This window comes from Wyeomyia smithii, chromosome 2 (genome assembly GCF_029784165.1).
Source record: "Wyeomyia smithii strain HCP4-BCI-WySm-NY-G18 chromosome 2, ASM2978416v1, whole genome shotgun sequence".
NCBI classification, from domain to species: Eukaryota; Metazoa; Arthropoda; class Insecta; order Diptera; family Culicidae; genus Wyeomyia; species Wyeomyia smithii.
In genome coordinates, this window is record NC_073695.1 from 115,266,243 (window position 1) to 115,280,052 (window position 13,810).

Consider the following 13,810-nt stretch of genomic DNA (forward strand, 5'->3'; position numbering starts at 1 on the left):
TAAACAAGCTTCTTATTTAGCTCAAAAAGACAAAAACTGTTTCTAAGTAGCAATGAAATTGTATTAAAGCCTGAAAGAAACTAACAACATCAATTTAAAATCAATTTCAAAACTGAATCTAGAAAAGTGTGGGAACACCAGAAAATGGGTAATAGTTAGGTTGAAAAGTGCATAAATTTATTCCTGAACAAATTTAACATTGCCAGAAACGGCTATCATTGCAGATTCAGGCAAGGCGAAAAACTATCTCGATTTGGGGCCAAAAAAAATGTGCTCTAATTATTTTAAAAACTCTGAAAAATAACTAAAATGTTTACTCTCATTCACTAAAAATGACTATGAAAAGTTATCAGAAAACAAGAAAAAAATATTAAAATTTTTTTAAAGTCAATTCAATAAAAAATCTTAAAGTCAATTCAATTTAAAATTAAGTTTTAAAAGAAAAAATGATGGCAGAAATGAGGAATTTAGCTAAAAAATTGTTAAATTTAAGTCTGACGAGAAATCCGAAGAAGAAACTCTATAAAAGATTCCAAATTGAACTAACTGAACTAAACTAAACTAAATGATAGAAAATGATTTCAAAGGTTAGTCGTTTTCGAAGCTCAATAGCAGCCAAAACAATTTTGAATTAAATTCCAAATTTGTAAAAATATGTATAATAAAGGTTTCAAAAAGCAGAAACCAGCTCTTCAAAACGCGGAAAACCGAAACCAGAGAGTGCGGAAAGTTACAAATATCGCTTTAGTTAAACATTTTAATTAAACCAGTAATTATTTACGTATAGTCTAAAATGACAGAGAATTGTTCCAAATAACGGTTCATAATAAATTAAAAATTTATGTGAAAATATTCTGAAACATGAACAAGTTGATTCTAAATTATATCTTGATTTTAACTGAGTGAACTAATGAAAATTTTGAGAGAATGACATTTTCTGCACGTTACATGTTTCGAAAAGCCCCAAGTGTGCCCTTTCTACTAGACATAAGATAATACCAGATAATACCTCGTTTAGGATTTACACAATGGGCCGAGTTGCATTCCTCAGCCATGAAAAGTCGAAAAATCAACAGCAAATAGATGTTGGCCGAAGTAGTTAGCCTTTTTTCAAGTTTTGAAATGAAATAATGATATTAAAAACAAAATTCTCTCACAAATTTATTTTGGCAATAAATAAAAGTGGTTGAACTAATATATTCATGTGTTTTAAAACCGGGAAAACATCAATTTTTAACCGGGAAAATAACCAGGAATTTGAAATTGGAAATCTGCTGGCCACCCTGGAGTAAACACGTGCTGTAGAGACGCTGTAACGGTCAAAACTTGATGCAGCCACCTCTATACTTCAAATTTGAAACATGATGTCGTTCATAGGTAACTTCTACTAGTTTACAAAGCCTCAAAATTAGAAAAAAAAAAAACGATCATCGCCAAAATAAACGAAAATGTTATTTTGGAGCATAAAGGTGTTCGGTGAAAATTGATTTAAACGAATTTTGAGTTTAGATCAGTACTTGGGCGATGTAGATTTTGATTCTAGGATAGTTTTAGCATGATTTAAGCCCAGAAAATTTTTTTTGGTGGATATTACCCCTTAAGAAAAAGTCTTCACGTGCTATGAAACTGTAACTGTATAGAAAAAACTAGTCGATTCCAGTAAAAGAAGATATTTTATTCTAAATCAAGCATAATTTAAAATTTACAAGTTGCATTGTGCCGCTAGCTGGATTGATATCCGTTACATTAGTGCAGAAGGTACTGTACTCGAGCACTAGGTGCGTTAGGCGTTAATTTGCATTTTTTTTTTCTCAGATGAAACAAAACATTCAGTTGATTGGCCGGAGTGGGTTAAGTTGCTGTAAGAAACAGACTATGTAAACATGTCATAGGTAATCAAAACTGTCAGTGGGTGTTTCTTGTTGTTGTTGTTGATACCCAATCATCATCCACTCAACAGCTGCAGCTCAGCAAAATTGTTCGTTGGGCACATTTTTAGGTGGAGAATAATGGGGGGCTCGACAATTGCTAAAATATGGCTGAAATAAATCGTTCTCCAGAATCGTAAATTCCTCGTAGGCTAATTTTTTAATAGGAATTTAGCATCTGGGTATTATCTTTGACATTTTTTGATCACATTACAAATTCTACCGTTCTTCAATAAAATACTCGTTCTGGAGCGAAATTATAGTGCTTTCCTCAATAAGATAGACAAATTCCGCCACATGTGACGAACATCAAGAGTCAGTCTATGTGGGTTGAGCGAGGTACGTTGTTAGTCGATTATAGAGGCAACTTTCAAAACCAAACATTTAATTTTGATATGCTTATAGCATCAAGCAGATGAATGTAGACATATAATAGCAGACATTTGGTTTAAAACGTTGGTATTTATTAGCATTATATGTTTCTAATAAAAACGCAAAACTTATAATAAAAGAATTTTGACAGAATAATAAACGATGCGTAAAACAACTGGGGATATTACTGCAACTATTAGTGATACTGTCTCTTTCATTCACGACTTGCCTGCTTACGCCTTCCATAGCAGTGAATGGTACGTGTATATTTGTGTCAGTTCACCTTCATCCACCTGACACGACGCTGTGTTTTTGCACTTTCGAGTAGTAGCTTTTGTCTCTCTGCCATTTTTTAAACCGGTTTTGAATGAAATTTTATGAATGAAACAAGCTAGATCCGTATCTTTTGGTTGAGTGCCTCATGGTACAAGATGAACAGCCCTCATCTGATGGCAAATTCTCATGCGATTTAGGCTAGGTCTACATCTACCGTCAAGTACCCATGCAACAATCACAATTTGTCCAGTTATCTTAGAACTGTATAAGTTTTTTTTTGTAAAGAGTTTACACCGTCGAGCATGACACCAAAAGGTTAGCGGTAAGATTGCATTACAACTGGTTGTCAGTGACGCTCAAAGTGAATCGTTTATTACAATTCTTTGATTCCGATTAACTGGTACTAGTTATTTTTCAGTTGTGTACAATCTAGCTTATACACATATTTCAAAAAATACTTAGCACAAATCAGTCGATTTCTTTCAAGATTATCTGGAACATTTTTTCAATTGACACAGTTATTGTAACATATAGTTATCAGATTTTTTTTAGTTTAATGCTGGACATCTTTGACGATGAATGTCGATATATGAAGATGTTGCACTAAATGTTTGTGGAAGAAGAGTTTAAAAAACATGAAAAATCATCCGCCTTTCAATACCGACAATTTCATGAACTACCTGTGCCTTTCTGTATCAGTCGAAAAAGTGAACCTTTGACTACTGCTTCAAGCATCAATTCCGCAAGTCCGACTGTGCTGAAATTTTGTATTAGAACATTTTTGAAAAAGACGAAACTTTTGAACCTTATCGCTAAACGAAATACGAAAAATCGATTTTCATTGGCACCCTAATAGACAGATACCAAAAAATTTCGCACGCATAATTGGTTGTAATTGTATAAACGAGATTATACGATGGTTTAGTTAAAAAGTTATTGTACGAAGAATAAACTTTTGATTTACAAACAAACAGGACAGTAGACCTCTATGCAGTACCGATTTGGTCAAACTGTTGTTTATCCTTTCTCTATGCAGAGTAATTACCTGATAGGGTGTAAGTGCAATCAGATATACAATTGAAGCGCTACTGCAGAGGTTACAGTTGTGATGACTGAACTATTAATAGTTAGCGTAATTAATATGATATTGCGAAAATCTGTTCAGTTAGTAGTCTGCTGCCTCTCACCGGATGCTGTTGTCGCCGTGCACAGGTTCCTTCGTTTCAGACCATATGCCGTCCATTCGACGTGTCACTCGGGGTTTCAACCATCAGGTTCTTTCTTTGTCATGCCAGCAGGGGACAATTGACCATCGATTCAGTTTACCGTGTACCTGTAGTTGGAAGTGCTGAAAGTGCGTGTTCTGGCCCATTCGTTGGTGCCCGTCTGCGCTGTTATCTGCCAGAAGTTTTTCTTGTAAACCACCATCCGGCACCCAAGAACCAGACAATGATGGAAAGAAACACATTCACTCCACTGAAAGCGGATGAAGTTTCTTTGCGAAACAACTTCCGGTTTGTGTTTTTGTTTTATTCATTCTTTTGTGTCGTTTCCTTTTTTATCTCTCTCGGGATACAGCCTTTTGGGCTCTGCTGGCTTTAATATAACTTTTTGTTCGGTTGAAACTGAAATTTATTGCGAACTTTTTGAAAACCCATTTGTCTTTCTATACTGATTGTTCTTCGATAACGGCCAGCCAGTGTATTTAAGGGTGTTTTTAATGTAGTTGCCGAAACATCCATTCATGCTTCAGTCTGGCGTCGTGAGCTTAGTGACTGGAACGATAAATGGCTGCCGACAGACGGCACCGAAACATTTGTGACGAAGACACATGATTAATGACGAGATGACAGCGTGGCACCGGTATTTATGTTCGACTGAAGATTATTTATTTAAATATCTTTTGTGAAGTAGAATCATAACAACATAACACTTGAGGTACCTAAATTCATCGGTAAGCATATGCTAGAAAAATAATTGTTTGAACTCAATTGCGGTATCTCTTAACTGATTTACAACACTTCTAATACGAAAATTGGTTTTAATTTCAAACGTCCTGCTGAAGAGATAGTTTAATTTGACCCCAACTTGCTGCGATAATTGATGCTGTGCACGGGTCACCAAATACATTTAGCAAACAGTCGTTTAAATGGAAATATGCTTCTTAAAATAGAATTTGTTTCACTCAATCGAATTCTTGATTGGCCCGGTTATTGTACAGTCCACATACATCAGTCACTTCGCAGTGGTTCGCATACTAGGCCGCACATTTAGTTGATGGGGACGGTCAACTACCAAATCGCTGTACACTGAAATTGCGGAGGTCGTTGAATGGAAGTTTTACAACCGAGTCACGCTCGCTCTACATAAATATGCAAAGAACGATGAAAAAGTCCGGCTGTAGAAAAAATATCACCAAGTCAACTAGCTCGGCAAGCGCTCGTGTGTGTATGTGCGAATATGTGGCCGTTGTGGGACAGAACTGGTGAAACTTTTTCATTCATAATTGACATTCATTCATTCATTCGACGTTTCCTGTTGTGTATGCGAGCCTAGATATTCGCAGCATTTTTGTCTTCTACTCAGTTAGAAGAAAGTTTGATGTACCTACCTATTTTATCACTGCAAACTGGATATTTTTTTTGATTAGTCGACCGATCACTTGTTGAAGTTAATTCCATTGGTTGACTACAATCTGATATTTTCTGATTGACATGATGTACTGGGACATGACATCTATTGGGACGTTCAATATTTATCAACTTAATCCGAATATTTTAATGTGGACATTATCTCCCAGATGTTCTCGAGGTACGATGCTGGCCTAACAAGCCAATCATCGCAGGTTCGAGTCTCGGCTCGGAAGAGACTGTTAGTGTCAGTAGGATCGTAGCGCTAGTCCCGCAATTGTCCTGTACACTAAACAGTTGGCTTCGAAGTCTGTGTATAACAAACAGAAGGGGTCAAGTTCCGGATCGGAATGTAGCACCAAGAAAAAAAATGTGGACATTCAGACTTGTTCTGATTTCGTTTCAAATCTCCTGTATTATATTGAACAGATTTTTAGAATGTATAACCCTTCACTGTTAATCGTAACTAAGACATAGTGTAAAACATGTACTTACCAACATCGTCTAACGTTAGGAAAATTTCAAACTTTCAACGCAACTGTGAGTCTTTACTCAACAACGTCTCAACGTAAACCAGTTTCAAACTTTATGCTTGAGAATAAACAATAACGTAATTTATGTACTATGAATAAATGTTCAATTTGGTTTGTTTGTCATTTTATATGGGATATATGTAAATAGGCCAAGCTTTACTAATTGGCTTTCACTTTTAAATAAATAGTATATACAGCAAAAATTCATCGTGACAATAGTCACGTGATTGTGTCGTATGCGAACCTAGCTATCTGCAGATTATTTCCCTGCTAATTGTTCTCGAGTTACTACCTCAATCAACAATACCAGAACCACTCCGCAGCGTCAACCGCCATGAAACACGGCGTGTGGCGATTTCCACCGTCGATTGACGTCAGCTTGTTTTTTATGCTTCAACCTCCATCATTTTCCCAATCCCGGACCTGACCGAAAGACGAACGCCAAGAACAGCAGTTCTGTACGGCACTTTAATTTGTTTTCCCGCAGATGAACAGAGGGAAAAATACGATGCCTTGCTGACCGTTGGACTTTGTGCATATTTATATCAACGCCAACGTCAATGGTGCTTTTCTCGCGATCATTAATTCCTGACCTCTCGCCACTCGTTCGCAATTGACTAAAAGTGGGAGAATAGAATCCTAAACTGTTGCGAGAAGTAAATTAAAATCTGGGAGCATACGTGACAGTGGCATGCACAGAAAGGGTTATTTTGTTTTTTAGACTATTTTGGCAATGAACCAACGCTCGTTGGTAATACCAACAACTAACCACAACAACAAATGTGTCCTCCGAATTAGAGATGATCGAATGTTGGGTGTTTTTAACTTTTGAGATTTATCACCCCGAACCCTGATCCCGACCGATTCGAATTCATTCGTACGCCAAATCTGATCAAATCGGTTCGTGAACAGATTGCTAACCGGTACATTTCATCGTTATTCTGAATGACCAACTGATTTGAAGGCTGATGGAAAACATCAAATTTTGGCCGAAAGATATGTGGCCTCCTAGCAGTGCGGACCTTAACCCGTTGGTTCATACGATTTGAGCATATGTTTAGGCACAAACTTGCAAAACAGATCGCCCTTGTGTGCAGATCCTGAAGTCTGTCATAACGCGTCGATGCCGGAGCACTACATTTGAAAGAAGTGTTATAGCTTTCGGCGGCATCACGAGCATGTTAATAAAAATGGAGCACTTATTTCACTATGCTGGGCTGCTTCTGTCTTGGGTAGCCGATCTCCAGTCACCTCGTACACCTGCAAATCGTGCATTTTCTTCCACCGAGTGCGAGGCCTACCACAGAGTCGACAGCCTCTTCCTGATCCTCTGCTGAAGACAATTTTGGCGGCACTCTCGTCAGGTATCCTGTCCAACCCACTAAAGCCTGTATTAACCTTTACTATTGCAACATATTCGTTTACCTGGTACAACTCGTGATTCATGGGCCTGCTCCACACTCCTTTTTCCAATTTACCGCCAAGTATCGATCGACTTTACGCTCAAAAACTCCGAGCACCTGTCGATCAGCTTTTTCCGCGTTTATGCTTCATGTTTCTGAAGAACCACAAGAAGGATCAGCGTCCTATACAGCGCAAGTTTTGTGCGAGCTCGGAAACTACGAGACCTTAGCTGGTTACGTAGTCCGTAGAAGGCTCTGTTCGCAGCTGTATTTCGTCATTTGACTTCACGGTTCATATCGTTGTCACATGTCACAAGCGTACCAAGATAAACGAATTCATCTACTCCCATATACGGGAGCGCACTTTGTATGCGGGGTTTATTTATTTATATCCTGCTTCTAACTCTGTTGACTGTTTCATAGAAGCTCCACACGTCGTTTCTAGCAAAGTTGTCTTCTGCGTTGGCGAGCACCTGCTCCTCGTGCTCGCGCTTATTCCAACAGCGGATTCTATTTCCAGTAGGTCTTGCCTACTTTCCAGCTTGTCTCGAGGTACAATGCTGGTCCAACAAACCAGTCGTCGCATGTTCGAATCTCGACCGGGAGAGACCCTTAGAGTCAATAGGATCGTAGCGCTGGCCCCGCAATTGTCCTGTACACTAACGGTTGGCTGCGAAGTCTTTGGCGAATAAACAGAAGGTCAAATTTCAGAAGAAATGTAGTACCTGGGCTTTGCTTTGCTTTGCCTCCCTGTATCTCTCGCTGTTCTGATACGTCACCGCAGCGAGCATGCGGCTCCTGGTACGGTTCTTCTCGTCCGTCGTGCTCTGGCATTCAGCATCAAACCAGCTGTCTTCCACGCGCCGTACCTACCACCTCTCTCGCAGTCGTTTCAATGGCACCGTGAATACTTCACAACCCATTTATGTCTTCTACTCATTCCTCCTGCTGTTCTGCGATCCGTTGATCCAATTCTCTAGCGTATTCTCCTGCCACGCCATAAGCTTTCAACCGCTGTATGTTGAACCGCATCGTCCTATCTGTGCGAGATTTCAGCACGTTTCGACAACCTGCGCGGATCTTACAAACGAAGAGATAATGGTCAGAGAAAAAACTAACATCAGTAACATTCGAGAAGTGCTGACCATCTATTTGGATACCTCCAGGTGTGTTTTCGAATATTCAAATGTGGCAAATAGGAGCTACATATGGTCATTCCTCTGGCCGTGGCAAAGTTCATCAGCCTCAGGACGTTTTCATTGGTTGACGAGTGAAGGTTATGCGTTCCATTAACTGGACGGACGATGACGACTTTTACGCTGTACGTGTTTCGGGCACTCACAGGTAGTAGATATGGTACTTGAAAGAGGCTTGTGCAATAGGGTCTACTGAGACCGAACCTACTGAATCGCTGCGATTTCGACTCTCTGCCGCTGTAGTTCTCGAGCAAGCAAGCCAGCTCGCGTCGGTTCATCGAAAGATAGGGCGTTCCTAGTATCCAATTTCCAATCGTTTACCGTTTTCTGTTTCCGTGTTTGTAACCTAGGTATTTGCCGATTGTAAAAAAATGGAGCACACATCTTTGAATTCTGTCTGAAAGGACCTAATAAAGATAACTGAACTCGCAAATGTTGATATTTAACCATTCCCCGCAGGTGATGCCATATCACCTGACATCTAAATTTTGATTACAGTTATTATTATATTTTGTACAATACATCATATATTTCACGCTTGAATCACTTCTGCGGACACAGAACTTTAATTAATATTGGCTGTTGTATTGAAAGCTGACAAAGCGTAACCGACTGTTAACCAAAAACTGAGAAACGTGCAAGTTTTGATTACAAAATAAAAAAAAATGTTGATAAATATATATGCCATACCTCGAAACGACGTGGAAGAGAGAAGCACGTTATTTTCTAACCACTGCAATCCGGTCCACGATGGCGGATCCGTGTTGCAAAACTCACCCGAAATGTTTTTTGTTGTTGCTTGGAATATTTAAAATCGGAAGTGACGAACGAGTTGAAACTTGTTTTTGTGAGCCAGTTGATGGGGATAATTTTCAATCTTTTTTGTCCGTTTGATTGTGGTACAATTTTCGCATTACTCTCACGTTTTTATTTATTTAATATCATTTCAGTTCGTTGACTTGGGCGTGGTGACATCTATCGAAGCTAATCATAAACAAATTGAGACTGCCAGGAAAGGCCAGGAGGTATGCATAAAAATTGACCCGATCCCAGGTGAAACACCCAAGATGTTCGGGAGACATTTTGATGAAAATGATATGTTAGTTAGTAAGGTAAGTGATGGATGTTTTTTCGGTACATATTGTATAACATAAAACGCTTATCTGTAATTGTGCATTATGAAATTGCTATGTACCATAATGTTGAGAGCAGGATGAAAAATAATGTAATATCCGAAGTTATAAATTTCCGTACTGAAGATTGTAGTTTGCAAACCTAAAACAAGCGTATTAAATGCTTATGATTGTATTTATTATGATTATGTTTAATTAAATGGTTAACTCTAACTGTAAAGCGACAGTTCGACGCCGTGTACGTCATTACTAGAATTGCACTTCTCTTGTCGTCTTGCGCCAGAACTTTGCAGTTCAACCATTGACGTCATTGAAAAGAGGATATAGTTAACATGTACACAGCCCACATTCGAATGCAATGCAGGAAGCCGTTCTCTACTAAAAACGCAACGTTAGATTGAAAATCGGGTCATCGATCGCACAGTTCGTTTCCATTCATAAATATTCTATACTACAGTCGGATTGCAGCTCTCCTGTTGTTGCGCATGTACTTTGCATCTTAGTGCTGGGTCGCACTGTCTTGCAACTATACAAAGTTTACCTCCAAAATCTAAGTGTATTTTATAAAATTTTTCATGAGTTCTGTTCGTTTTTTTTTTTTTAAATTAATACCCTTGTTTAGTATGTCAGATTTTGTCAAATAATTGGTATATTTGACTTCTATATTTAATCTCAATCATTTAATGCGAAAACCTAAGCCGAGGATTCAGATTGAATTGTAAATAATGATTAGTTTTCAATTAGTTTTCTTATTAGCGGTTTTAGTTTGAATTTCGTCTTGTGAACTTGTGAATTTCCACTTCTTTGATCGAATTCTATTCTATTGAAATTAATTGTAAATTGAAAACTGTCATTCAAAGTATCTGATAGATGCTGACACCATCAACGCCATTCTTCCCTCCTAATTTTGTGATCTTACTCAAGAAAAATAAGTCGTATCTTATTATGGTATACGCGTTGCTGATATTTTCTTGTTTAATAAATGAGAACAAAGAAAAGAGACTTATTTTTGCTCCCATTGTATTTCAATGTCCATTAAGTAATATTTTTTAAGCTCTCAAATTGTTTTTATTCAATTTTGCGTAGCAATAAAAAAATTCATTCAATTTGAAATCAAACAAAAACACCTGATGACTGGTCATTTACAACCAACAAAACTTCCAGATCTACGGAAAAAATACATCCAATTTTCGAACAAAAAAGTAAATCAAACTGAACCAATCAATAGTACATGCAACAAAATTTGTATGACTTATAAGCGATTGAGAGATTGAGACTCTTTTCAAAAATAGCGCAAGTAAATAACATATTTTAAAATAAGAGGATGTAAAATTTCTTTTTATATTTAATAATTATATTCGAATTAGTCCTTCTAAGAAATCAATTGAATTAATATGATAGAGTGACATCTCTGTCGAAAATGAACAACCGGGCAAATTGGGCAAAAAAATCTTATTTTCTTATAAGTAGCACTGAAAATTAACTCAAGTTATTAGTAATGCTTGTGTAATTTTGAATATTTCTGATTGCACGGAAGGAGTCACTCTGACCTAGGTCCGCTTAAATTATAACGATATTAATTGAAGCCAACTAGGACCTGAATTACGTCATTACTCCAACCCATGGCACTGGCTTCAGTGTACGCTTTGTATCAGCAAAGCTTGACGTCAAACAAGGATGGCGAGATGTTGGGTTTTCTCCTTTTTTATCGAGCTTCCGCTCCTGTGAACGATGGCGTCACCTTTTTCCTATATAAATTAATTATCCATTCGGATTCGCTCGTATTGTTTTTATTATTCTGTCATGCAAGTGGACATGACACTCTAAAGGGCAACGGAAAAAGGTGGCAATTAAGTTTAATTCAATCATGATGAGCTTTCTAGATATGACAACACTGGTGTGGCGTGACGTCAATGTAAAGTGAGGATCCTAATTGTTTGGAAAATTAAGTTAGGTTGAATAGCTGGCTCTCTTTTTCGACATGTAGGTATGGTATTGTCAGTTTGAAATGCACGCATCAGCATCTATGAAAAAATAACTTCAATAAATCATTTTTATTCGAGGACACAGACTATTTTGTTCTAATAGTGTAAGTCGAACTTTAAGTTGTCCCTGAACATTCAATCTGACATTTGATTAATTTATTCATTTTATCTTCAGGTATTGTAATTTGAGGTTTTGTGGACTTAATTTAAATTTTTATTATAGGTCTCTAGAGATAACAGCTTTTCTTAATGTTTTACCACACACCATGTAGGTTCAATTATCGTGCAGAAATCTCAGTTTTTCATAAATTCATCATATCATATTTAAAATTGAAACTTTATTGAATTTATTTGAAATATTTGAAACTATAACAATATTTCAGAAATTGGCAAATTCCCTCGGTTATGAAGATTTTGAACATGTGTAACAGTCATGTTTGCTGATGACCAAGTTCATATTTTATTTATCATAACGTATTCTGCCTATTTTCTGCCTTATTTTTCTTTTCTGAATTAATCACAACTATAATATTTCTTCCGAACTACAACAGGAAGCTATAATCAATATCATCTACTTTGTGTGCTTCGCGGGGTAAGCGGGATGACCAGTGTATAAACATTCTTCGCGGCTATGGCAGATGGTTTGTCGCTCGAAGTCCCGGATGTACCCGGTTTCACTCGCTGCTCAGTCAGTGGCTTCAAAAGCTTACTTAAGCACTGCCAACCTACAGTTCGGTTTATGTTCGACACAAACACCGTCGCCCAGAACTGGCATACTAATGATACCAATGATCGTGCGCGCATTTGCTGTTGGTTGCAGTGAGGCTAGGGTTGTGCTGCCTTCGCTACTCACAGTTTTTTTTGTATTCGCCCTCTACTGCTAATACAATTGTGCTAAAATGCTTAGTTTTCTTTAGACTAAAAAAAAATTATCCTATTCTTTCCTCGGACTCGACTAACTTTTTGGGGCATACCCTAACGAAAACTCAACTTTCAGAGAGATTGTGTCGGTTCAAGCCATAAATAATCGCCAACGCGTACGATTTGTACAACCCGCAATTGGTAGTGCTGGTGGGCAGTAGTATTTTTTACGTTCATTCATTCACGATTGCTGCCTATATCTGCATAACTAGCTTCATTCATCGTCTAACAGTTGGGTAATCTTCCAGTTTCAAATATAGTGGCAAGACGTTGTCACGCCGGTTGGACAACGCCTTGTTTATACAGTGGACCGATCCGAAAGCTTAGTTGACGAATTTTGTAAATCCACCACCTGTTTCTGTATATGACTTTTTTTTATATTTTTATTAGCATTATCTAAGTCTTAACGCAAAAAAATTTGTAAGTAACACTTAATTGTTTTTAGAGATTTAGAAAATTAACTAAGGCGATTTACCTATATTGTGTATTTGATCATTTCAAAAAAATTTCCGGAGAGCGGAAGTTACTACCTTGAGTTTCAAAATTACCTCTGGGCATCATCTTTACTTAAGAAATACCCATATTCGTTGGTATTCGACTCTTTGAGGCTGTTTTTCCAGAAAGCAGAGGTCACCATTTTAAACTTCGAAGCAGTGTTTGGAGTTGATTTCCGGTATATGGGATTGATTCCGGAAAGAGCCATATTAGATGGTACTCAGTCATTTTATACTGTCCTCCAGGAACCAGAAATTGCAGCCATAAATTTCAATATTGTGTCTGGGGTCGATTTTAGGTCTTGGAGCATCGTTCCAATTACGGAAATTATTTTAGGTGGTTTTCTAGAAACCGGAAATCACTCTCTTTTAATTCGCAATGGCGTCTGAATATCATCCCGGCTTAAAAATATCAAAAATTGTATGATGTTTGGCCTCTTCTGCATTGTTCTAAACAAGACTCTACAATAGCACAGTAGTTATTATCATAGAATCTCATTTTTCCGTATTTTGGTGAACGCGTTACTAATATTCCAATCGACTACTGCAAGAATAAAGGAAATCCGTTGCAAACTTACTGAGTTCTAAGCATTTAGAATTCTCACAATAGATCTACGATTCTGGTCGCAGTGAGGAAGCCCATACAGGAAAAAAAAGCATTTAGAATAGAACAATTTTTATGACGCTCTCGATGTTTTCGGTATTTCAATTTGCACTTCTATTTCAGTATATTGCCGTAAGACGTAATTCTACGTCAAAGAGAAAATACATTGGGTTTTTTTCCAGAAAAGAAAAATTGAAAACACCAAATTTTTGAATGAAAAATGTTAAATATTTCTTATTGTACACCTTTTCTCTCCTTCCCTAAGAAACTTCTGCCAAAATCTGTTAAAAATATTCAATATAATGCTCTATTTCCACTACTACGTAGTCTTCAGC

The 13,810-nt window shown here is 37.4% G+C and overlaps 1 protein-coding gene across 1 annotated transcript in view; it reads left to right on the forward strand.

Moving 5' to 3' along the window:
• LOC129721540 (eukaryotic translation initiation factor 5B) overlaps positions 1-13,810 on the forward strand; it is a 175,362-nt gene that overhangs the window by 135,652 nt on the left and 25,900 nt on the right. The window contains exon 8 of the mRNA XM_055674238.1: positions 9,289-9,450. Coding sequence (XP_055530213.1) covers positions 9,289-9,450 — 162 coding nt within the window. The remainder of the gene's footprint in view (positions 1-9,288; positions 9,451-13,810) is intronic.